This window comes from Notothenia coriiceps, unplaced genomic scaffold (genome assembly GCF_000735185.1).
Source record: "Notothenia coriiceps isolate Sejong01 unplaced genomic scaffold, NC01 NC01_scaffold00016686, whole genome shotgun sequence".
Taxonomy (NCBI): domain Eukaryota; kingdom Metazoa; phylum Chordata; class Actinopteri; order Perciformes; family Nototheniidae; genus Notothenia; species Notothenia coriiceps.
Window position 1 is genome coordinate 62177 of NW_011349387.1, and position 11371 is coordinate 73547.

The 11371-nt window shown below is 38.9% G+C and overlaps 1 protein-coding gene across 2 annotated transcripts in view; it reads right to left on the reverse strand.

Annotated features, from left to right (window-relative positions):
• Positions 1-10249, reverse strand: part of twsg1a (twisted gastrulation BMP signaling modulator 1a) — a 16367-nt gene extending 6118 nt beyond the window's left edge. Inside the window, exons 1-3 of one of the 2 annotated variants that reach the window (XM_010776068.1) lie at positions 9761-10249; positions 8479-8675; positions 835-934 (exon numbers count right to left, since the gene is read on the reverse strand). In XM_010776068.1, the coding sequence (XP_010774370.1) occupies positions 835-934; positions 8479-8604 (226 nt within the window). In that variant the 5' untranslated portion in view covers positions 8605-8675; positions 9761-10249. The remainder of the gene's footprint in view (positions 1-834; positions 935-8478; positions 8676-9760) is intronic. The other variant, XM_010776067.1, reaches the window with a different exon arrangement.
• Between the last annotated feature and the right edge of the window lie 1122 nt (positions 10250-11371).

Genomic DNA, 11371 nt, shown 5'->3' on the forward strand with positions numbered 1-11371 from the left:
AAACCGGGAAGAAAACGAAAAAACAAACAAAACGAATAACGAAATTGAAACCCGAATAGTACTCCAATGAATGAATATTCCGATACAGCCCTAAAATAAACTACACAGAATCACACTACACACCTACGCAATGATTACATTCAGGCAGACTGTAGAATACAACCTCTTTGGAAAATTTATATACTTATTGAAAACAAGCTACAAAATGTAATACCTTGGAAAATGCCGTTTAATACTTTTTAATAGCCTTCATTTTCGCTAAATTTATTGATCAACTTGTAATACTTTTTAAGACCCCGCGGACACCCTGTAATAGTGGAGAAATATATTGTTTTGATTAAGTTCATTTTAAGAATTAATTTGAGTTGAACACTTTGAACTTAATACAGTATGTTAAAACTGTAATAGGTTGAATTATATTTTATTTTATTTAATCACTGCAATTTATTTAAAATATTTTAGTCGATTTTCAACATTTGCGTTGGAGCTATGATGGAGAAGGTCTTGATCTGGTGAATAAAAGCAGCAGAAGCTCCAGATGACAAAGTTTTACATGTAGGACTTGAGGAGGATTTGAAATGGGATTTATTCACAATAAATAAAAGCTCCGACTCCATTTCACTCCTGTGGTTTAACTTTAAAGTTGTACCTGACAAAGTTCATGATTCATACGACTTAAAAACAACCTTTGCTGGCACTAATCTCTTCTACAGATGTTCAGCTCGACAGTCATCGCGGAGCGTGGGCTACAAAGTAAATCCTGAAATGAAATGCTGACTTAACTTTGCTGTCAGCTGTAAAATATGTAGCTAATAAACGCAGACGCTAACTCACCCACGCAGTCGCAGCACTCTTCCCAGAGGTTCCCCAGACACAGCATGCACTCCTTACAGCAGGAGCAGTTCCCGTCTGACGGGCGACACTGGCACAGCTCCTGAAGGACACACACACACACACACACATTAAACAACATGCATGTAACATAATAAAGATTACCGAAAATCCTCAAGATTTTTGTTCCCAAAATAATGTGGGTAAAACCATCTGGGAGCCAGGAAATGTAGACTCATCGACTCAAATAGATTTCACTTCATCTTAATTTCTTCTTATATTAATAGATTTGAGCTTGTTAACATTGGCTTGACTTATTTATTAGTTTAACAGATCCCAACTGTTTATAGATAATCATAATAATTAAAAAAAAACACCCTTTGTGTTCCTGGTAAAATGTTCTAAGAGAAACCCGAACACAAGTACCATTTTTTATAGCGTACTGAAACATCATCAGTTCAAAATCCTATTATATATTTTTAATACAGTTATAAAAGCCAGAAAGTATCACGGTACTATAACAATGTTAAGTGTTTTTTTTGTTGCTTTTATACATTTAAGTTTAAGAGGAGGGTTAACAAAGATAAGTAAACTAAGTAAACAGTAGCAAGATTCATCCTCCACATTTTGGTTGGATTCAAAACAGTGGTGTAGTATATGTTGATATATTATCAACCCTTTGGTTTCTATACATTCAAGAGGTTTGCTCTTGTTTAATTGTTTCATCTGGGTTCAAAACGTTTCATTACTGCGATTTCGGTCAAAACTTCAGTGGAAAATGTTTTCCCATTGAGCTTATTCATGTCATTTTAGCAGAAATAAAAAAAGGAAGCCATGCATTACACATTAAATATCAAATGAAGAACAATGTTCAGTGTAAAACACGCAGGTCTCAGTGTTAGAAATCCCACAGCAGACTCAACAAGTGGCTGTGCTGCTGCAGACGTACCATTAAAACACACAGAGCAACAGCAGGTTCCCTTCATGCACACTAACTATTACTGTGTCTATCAAAGTATGCAACACCCCGATAACTGAGAGAGAAAACTAACCTTCTGCTGTTTCCATTCATAAACAGAGCAGGTTCTGACATGTCAAAGTTCACTAATAATTTTCTTGAATGGTTTTTACACTGAAGCTGAGGCTCAAGTACTGTACTCCAACTTGTCCTCCTCTACACTTTAAAGGGAATTATGAAATACATGTACCTGTGTTACTTCCGAGATGAAGATTTTATATGTCAAAACATCTGCTAAGTTTATTAAATATACATTGTTGTCAATGAACGTACCCAATAGTATATGCAGTGTAAAATATACCTTGAAATATGTATATTAAGATGCTGCTTTTAACACTAAGGAATCAGGAATATAGACCTAACAACACAATTATATAATAAATAATAGATTTAAAGGTGGGGTATGTCATTTTGGAGAAACCAGCTCGAGTGCGCTAGAATTTGAAAATACACAACCGGAAAAAATCTGCCCCTTCCTTCCGACTTCCTGACAGAGCCCCTCCTCCAACACACACGAACGCGCACATGACCAATGAGGGCACGAGATAAGTTTGTGCACAGATGGAAGGCTGACAGGCAGGTAGGGCATCCAGTTACTTTAGCCGGGCCGGCTCAGATGATTGGTCGTGTTTTTTACAGCGCTACGGCTTCCACAGATGACATTTTTTTATGTTTTTATTGTCAAAGCATTTAATATATTCATTGCTATCGGGATGTTAAGAGAATTCCATGGAATATAACAACAAGTGTTTCTGAAATAAATTACATACCCCACCTTTAATTCAAGCCATTTTGCAGAGTTGCGACTGAGTACAATTTGCTGCTAATAGTTCTTTATATTTTACTTATCAAAGTAAAAAGCTGGATCAATGTTTCCTTATTTATAAGTTCAAGTCTAAAACCTGCAGACATATTCAGTACATTATGTATTAAAAAGGTAATGCAGTGCAACTACAACAAGATTAAAAACAATGCTTTGTTATGAAATGTGTGCATGCATTAACTTTAGCCAAGTGATTTCTTACAACTTTTAAACTAAAGATCTGTTTCATTTGGTTCTTCTTTCCTAAATGCTTCCTCCACAGAAATGACAACAGAGGGGGGAAAAGCTCTGCAGCAAACTTCTCATGTTGGCTCTTGTAAAAAATAAGGTAATGTTATTACAAGAGTTTATCTGCAAACATCCCAAAACCATGCAGCCTCTGGTGATGCCATAACTCTTCTAAAAAAGTCTTAAATATCTTCATTCCTCAACTGCAGCTTGTCTCTGGGGACGGAGAGACAGTGAAGGAAACTAGATGTGTAGGTGGGGTTGAAAAGTGGGTGAGTTCCTCTTTCTTTCTTCCCCCCACCTCCCCGTTTTCTCCTGACACAGAACAGGGAGCACATTCCTCCAAGTCAAGGTCACCGCGATGAGGGAGGTGGAGGGGGAGAAACAGAGGGAGGGAGGGAGGGAGAAGAAAACACCTGGAGAACAGAACATGTCTGCTCCACCAACAACACACTTTCCCCCTCCTTTCCTCCCTTCTCCCTTCAGCCTCTTTCCACCATTCTTTCTTCCCTTCTGCTTTCTTTTCTGTTATTTCTTCTCCTTCTTTAGATGTTCACAGAAGCCATCTCCTACACAAAAACAGTCAAGCCGATGATAAAAGACTCTCCCATGACTCACCAAGCGAGGGATTGCAAAACCACACACAGTTCACTTAATCACCAGCCTCTATCCGCAAACCTCTGATCAAGATCTGATGCCAGGAGTAATTATGACTCTCCAAGGTGGAATTATAAAAAACTAAACAGCTGCCCCGGGGGAAAGCATGGCTCTCGTATTTCACAATTCAGGAAACTTTTAACAACCATATGGAAATAAAAGATGCTTTAACAGAGAGAGCCAGGAGATGGTTAGCTTAGCATAAACACTGGACACAGGGAGAACCGGCTAGCTCTTTCAAAGTTTAAAATATCTACATTCAAGCACTTTATCCCTTTTAAATAAAGAATTCAACCATTGTGGTTATAGACCACCAAAAAAAAATCAACCTATTAAATGAGAATATTGTTACTTCCCATGTCTGGAAAGTTAGAAGCTAGAAACATTAGGTGATTAGCTAAGCTTGGCATAAATAATGTACGCAGGGGATAAAGTTAGCCTTTCCAATGCTTAAAATATTTACATAAAAACACTATACTTCTATAATTAAATAGTTCAGAAAAATAGTTATTCACTTTCTTGACAAGTTTTACCTAAATATGAAGAAGTTGGATGTCTAGGTATAGCCAGGGGGAGCTTAGCCTAGCTTAGCTTAATGACTAGAAGCAGGGCGAAACAGCTAGCCTAGCTTTACAAACTAGCTCTTCCATATCATGCTAATCACCACATTGTTCATTATTTGTTCAGCATAAAGTTAAATTGTAAAAGTACAATTTGTGATTTTAGAGGAAGAGCTAGCAGGTAGCCTAAGCTTAGTTTAGCTTAAATAATAGGAGTAGGGGAAGTACTAGCCTTTCCTATTTTTAAAATATCTACAAACACTACATCAAAATAAATAGATTAACATTTTTGTATCTATCGGGTAAGAAGCTATAGCCAGGAGGTGATTAGCTTAGCTTAGCTTAGCATAGAGATTGTATGCAGGGGAAACTGCTTGCCTAGCTTTGTCAAAGTTATTTATCAAGCAAAAATAGAATAAATTATTTAAATCCGGAATCTGCTGCTTTTCTTTGTCTTAAATTAAACTGAATCTCTTTGGGTTTTGGACAGATGGTTGGTCAAAACAATTGAAACTGTTTATTCTGTAAAATGAAAGAAATGACTCAAAATGACCAATCATATGCCCAAGATGAATCGCAGTTGCAACCCTACAATCAACATCCTCCTCCCTGATGAGGTTATCTCGACTGCCTTCAGAGCTTCTACTTGGCTTCCCTCAGGCAGAAACATGCTGTAATCAGTGACAACTCAGCTGCAGCGAGACAAAGGGGCTGTGGGGAGAAAGTGAACATGTGCAGCCTCGTCCTGCAGAGCGACCGCTGCTGTGTGTTAACTTTGAAATCTGCTGCCCCACCCTGTAGAGAACCGGCTTGTGAATCTCTGCACTACTAAACTGTACATTTCCCTCAGCCAACCTCCCCCAACACACACCTCCTCCTGACCTCAGCCTCCCCTCCCTCCTCTCATGTTCTCCCACCCTCGGGGGTTTTGGGGAATTCAGACAAATGACTTGAGATGGCAGCAGAGCGTAAAAGCGAGCGTCGGGCAGCAGATCCCACTAATCACAAGCAACATGGAGCTGCTCCAGAGGGGCTGCAGGCGGGGAGAGTTTCTCCTTCACAAAACCATCGCTCTCGCCTCTGACAGCCGGCGGGTCGGAGTCGGCGGGGTCGACAAAGCTACAGAGCTACAAGTGATTGATCGGAAGAAATAAGCCACCTGGAAGTGAAGAAGAACAAGAAGCCACCACAAATGTTCTGCTGGGGTTTAAATTGTGCCAAAGGAGGAGAATTTGTGGTTTTTGTAACAATAAGTTTGTGTAAAAAAAATCCTTGAAAACAATCTGGTCTGATAGTTTCCAAAGCCCAATAGAGACTTTATTTCCTGTAAAGTTAAAAACTAAAAATCTAGATCGTTTTTGTATTTGTTTATGCTTTTAAAATGTTAAAATCAGCTAAATCTCGCTTTAAAATCATCTTTTCTTAATGGCTTTTACCTATAAAACAATCAACATGTCATGAAGGCATTGGGCTCTAGCAATTGTCATGTGTTCAATAACTTGTGATATTTAAGTGAAGTAAACAGATTTATAGATATTTTTATAAACAAAATTGACAGATGGACTTGTCTGGAGTTAAAACATATTTTAAAGCGAGAATTTCAGTTTTTAACTTAGCAATAGTAAATGCATTTATCCATTTGCTTTCGGCCTCTAGATTGTGGGTTTGCAATTGAGGGTTGCAGCTTTAAGAGTAATGTTTAACAGTTTATATTTAAAGTATTTATGTACTGCATGTCTTGTTGTGTCCTTATTGCCATGCCGCAAGGAGAGTTTCCCTTAAAGCAACGTACAATTAGGTTACTGCAGGTTCACTTTGTCCAAATGAGGGCGGAAGAGGAAAAAGATTACCAACCGAGCAAAGTGGGCAACGTCTGAGGGCGCAGACCCCCGAGGGCCCAGATTCAAGGTAATTTAATCATTGCACTTTTATTAAGGAATCTAAACCAGAACATATATTCTGTAACAAAGTGATTTTCAGGAACAGAGGCCCAACAGCAAGTCATTACCCTGGGAAAAGCATGGACATGAATGACTTTGTATCTACTGTATTAAAACCGGTTTAATGCTATTTCCACAGAAAATTGTGAGAAATGCTCAACACAATTTTTAAGAACTCAATCTTTAAAAAAAATTTCTGATCTTTAGTCCATACCAAAGAGAAAAGGCAATTTTTTCAAGCACTTTAAGTGTACCCAAACCAAATAATCTCCACTAACCTGAAGCCCTTATCATCATATCTTAATTGTTACTAAACTTGTTTAAGGAATTCCTTTACACCTCAATGTACGTTGAATTTCTTTAACTTAACAAGCTGCTCCTTTTAAATTTGATCAGGATTATCACAAACTCTACATCTCTAGTTCCATCATACAGAGAACTGAACAGATGTTTAAATACCAAAACATGTCTAAAAGAAAACAAATGTTTAATCAAACTACTATTGCAACTTTAATTGGAATTTGCCATCTATCCTTCATCTATTCTGCCTTTTTTCCACATCTCATTTCCAAACAAAAGCCTTAATTATCAGCTCAACTTTCTGTGCCAACAATCAAGTCTACCTCAACTGCCTGCAAGAAAATAATAATAATAATAATAATAATAGCTTTGGTTAGCTAAGGTCACACAGGTGAAATGGCCACTGAGGTTAAACACAGTACTTTACTGATGTTGATGTGAGGGGCAGGGCCACTAAACACACAGCAGGTCAAACACACACACCCAGAAGGACAGTGGACAAGCGGCAGCTCAAATTTGACTTGACAGGTTCTGGGAAAAACAGGCCCACACTTCTCATCATATTTTCTCGTTAAAATAAAACGGGATTAGATGAGAGGATTCGTGTTAGGCAGCAGGGAAACTCCCTCTGTCCTTCACCTTTTGGCCTTCACGGGTGAGGGAAAAAGTGACACCAAGGAAGTGATGTCAGAAAGTCAACAGAAGTCAGAGGAGTGCAAATAAAAAGGAAACCGCACATAAATCAAAGAAGTGTTTCTGTACAGGTAGAGAGCAGGTGTGCATGAAACTGACAGTGAGATCTTTGCTGCTCGCTGTGGGAAAAACCTTCCTCCTGACTTTACTCGGCTTATTGAAGGAATGCATTTTGAATTCTTCCCAACAGATTCCATCTTTGTTCTCTGCTCCAGATTCACGGACCAAAATTAACTCGATTTAGGCTGCGGCTGGGTTTCAGGAGTTCTGTTTTCATCTGAAGAGTTTTCAAAAACCTGCCTAAAAGACATAACAGCGGGAGCATATTTTCTTGTGTAGTTTTTAGTTCGTTCTGCCAGTTTAACGCTAATTTAAATATGATTAAAACAAGCTTTCAACTGCTCTAAACTTGAAATCGACTCCGGCTGCAGACGAAATTTAATTTAGGTTCTTGTTAAAGAGAAATTGAAATCTCTGTTTACAAAAAAACAGCTGTAACACTGAAGGAAGAAAAGCTTGAACTTGGATGTTCTGTAATATAAATGTTCCCACTTTAATCTACAGAAATGATCAGCAGCACTCAGCAAGGGTATCTGTCTGTTTGTTACTGAGCAGTGAGGTAGAGAATCAAAACTTCACAGTGGAGGTCTGCTGTTTACATATTTTGGATCTTGCAGCGATCCACATTTTGAGACATGTAGTTTAAAAAACGTTTAACACCAACAAACAGAAATCCATTCATTAAGTTTAACATTTAAAAAGGGGCTTATTGTGGTGATTTTCAGGTTCAACATTTTATGTTGTGTCTCTACTGTGACATGTTAACGTGCTTTAATAATCATAAAGCTCTTTATTTCTCTCATACTGTCTGTGCTGCAGCACCTCTTTTCACCCTCTGTCTGAAACCAGAGCCCAGTCTGCTCTGATTGGTTAGCTGGCCAGCTCTGTTGTGATTGGTCAACCGTTTAGAGATGTCCCGCCCTTTAGCCTATCATGTTCAGTTTGTTGGATTACTAGCCAATAGATGCACAAGTGTAACATAGTGATGTCACTATGTTACGGAAGTAAACAAAGGAGTCCAATGGAGGCGTGTCAAGCAGTGAGGGGGGCAGGAGAGAAGCTCCTTCTGGGGGGAACACAGGGCTTTTAGCCTTTACAGACCAATTACATCCATAAAAACCTATATAACACTACAAGAAAGGGACAACGCCCAAAAGCAAAAGAGGGCCTCTTTAAGTATATTGTGAGTTGCATTGTTGGAGGAGCCAGAGACACAACATTTTGCCACAAATATCGTTTAAAATTAAAATAAAGATCCAAACTCCCAAATACCTCGTGCAATTAATTTGCTAGTGACTCAGAGAATCAGTGCAGCCAGAAGGGAAAGAGTCTGAGTAGTTATGTAAGAAAAAGGTGGATGTGTTTTACCTGGATGAGACACTTGCTGACGTCGCTGGCGCAGAGGGCTTTGTTGCAGCCGGAGGTCGGGGACAGTCCTGCGAGGAGGAAGAGGAGCGCGGCGGCGGCGGGGAGGATCAGCTGACCAGGCCTCATCCTGACGGCTCACCAGCACGGCACTGGAAACACCTAGAACAACACGAGACACAGGACAGGACCTCAGAGACCTGCACAAATAAACACAACTCCATCACACACATTCCACAGGAGGAGAAGTGAAGAGCTGCAGTTAAAAAGATAAGAGGACACAAAAGGTGGTGCGTGATGGAAATTATACAATTTGAGATTCCTAATACAAAGTAGGAGACACTTTTTTTTTTTTACACAATTCAGATATAAAGTTGCAAAGTAAAGTAAGAAGAGCTGAACCCATCACCATGCCGGTAGTCTTTAATGCAAAAAGGGCTTCCAAAAGAAGGCGATTTCCTTCATTTGTTTATGTTAAATAGAACAACTTTAGGTTTTGGATTCAGCAGGAAAAGACATTTAAAGTTATACATTTTGACTTCAAGAATATGGGAGTAGACTTTTTCATCTATTCTCTCACTTTAAATAAACCAATAGATGAAACGAGACAATAAATACAGATTAATCCATAAGAAAATAAACATTAGTTGCATAACTGTAAAATGTAATATCTTGTTTTATAACCATGAACTGCTGATGAATTTTAGTAAATGTAGAATTAAGCAACAATAATGAATCATGTCTTTATCTGTATTCTCTTTATTCGAGTACTTTTACAGTACAGGACTGGTTTGTTTTAATATTGTAGTATATTAAAAACGTAATTGTAGTGCTACAAACTGCAGCAAAAACGTAAAGAAGTGAGTACAAAATAAAGGGACATTTCAGCTTTGTGATCTAGAAGAACTTTGACATGTAAACATCACTTTTCTAAAAGGCCTGCGTCACATTTCATTCAAAGCCAGATCTCACTCACACTGTTACAGAGGGATAACAACACAGACATCTGGCAACATCAGCCTCCTTCACCTATTTTTCCCAAAGTGTAGCGCGTGAACACACTGTCTGTTGCTTTTTACACTTCACCACTTTGCTGCACATTGTTCCACTTCAGCAGAGAACATGTGAGGAACATTAGCTGCCTCACTCATGGACGCGTTTCTTCACCTCTCTTTTTTGGGGCACATCGCTAACACCAAAAACTTTGTTTCACTCGCACGCAGCCACAAGAGAAAGCAGTGCAGGAAACAGCGACACAATAAAGAGAGAGGGGGTTTAAACTTACCTCAGCGCTGTTAACAAATCCGAGACTTTTCTTTTTAACAGGGAGAGTGGTTGTTTTCTCTTTGAACTTCTCCAGGATGGTGTTCTGCCGCCGCTCAAGTGTCCACTGTGTCCAGAGGGCGTCAGTCTCTCCGCAGCAGAAAGCGACAGGCAGTCGGGCGCCTTAAAGGCACACACTCCATTTTCTCCCCAACAGTCTGCGGAGGAAAACACCGGGCCTCAGGTCAACACACACACCGGAGTGTCTTCAGGGTGACGGGCGTGAACAAATCTGCATCATGAACACCGGGAGACAAACTTTAACATCTGCGCCGCGCTGTGCGTAAAAGTCTTGTGCGTAAAATATCCTTTTTTTAGACCAAACTCGGGTCATTTCTCGCCGCCCAGGTGGGTTCTGTTTTAACTCCTTTTTGCTACACGAGCTATTCTCTCCCGGGCCACCCCCCACTCCATTACACGGCCCTTTGTCTGCGGTCTTATCAGCGGGTTTTATGAGTGTCCTCATTAGGTGAGAAAGGGCGATTCGGAAGCTGTGAAGCTGCAGACTTCCCGCTGTGAAGCCCCCCCCCCTCCCCAACAAAGCTCATTTGTAGAAACGAGTCTGCTACCGGGAGAGTCTCTGATGGGCCATTTCACTCCACATGTGTTTACACGTGTTTTCCTAAGACTCCATCAAACACAACAGGCCCCACTTCCAGCCTGCAGGGGAGGGAGGACACACCTTCAATGAAAACACTTTAAATGTAAATCCAGTCTTAGAAGAGGGACAGTGTAAACCAAGGCAAACATGTCAACTTATTTAAACACGGACATGTGTTTTGTTTCCAGGCATTAACACTACATGTGAATAAACCCCACCATCAATTATATTTTTAGTAATTATCGTGCATATAACCTGTTACATGAATCCTCCTATATTAATTCCAGCAGCCTTTGCACTCTGGCTTGCTATTTAGTTGTTTGAGATATATTTATATAGTTACTTTTGTACATAGTAAAAAGTCAAAGTTTTATATATATAACTTTGTTCAACTTTTTGTAGTTATTATATTTAGCTGTATATTGTCTGTGTAAGAATAGAGAGCAACACAATGAAGTCAAATTATTTGATTACATATTGACTTGGCTTTTGAAGCTGATTCTGAAAAGAAAATGTACGATTTCTTCTTTATTCTGACGTTAAATTAAATAGCATTGGTCCAAGCCAAAATCCAATATTATCCAAGATGTTGGATTGTTATAATTATATATTATTGGAATGATAAATGTATAGTTAGACTAACGTTTGATATTAAAGAGCTTTACAAATATCGTATTAGTTTGTTCAGTCTGCAGCACATTGAGCTGTACAGCGACACCTACTGGCCGAGAATGATACTGCTTTTAAGAGAATTACTAAAGACCACTCAAAAGGTACATCTTAATTACAGGGGCTGCAACCTGTTTTAATACTTTATAAAATAAATACACATTATATTAAAAAGCCTAGTTTATATAACATATTTCCAACATTATAGAAAACAAAACCTGCTTGGCATCTTTATAAACCTAAATATATATATATACACATTTGATAAATAATCAACAATTGTCAATATCATTTATTATCATT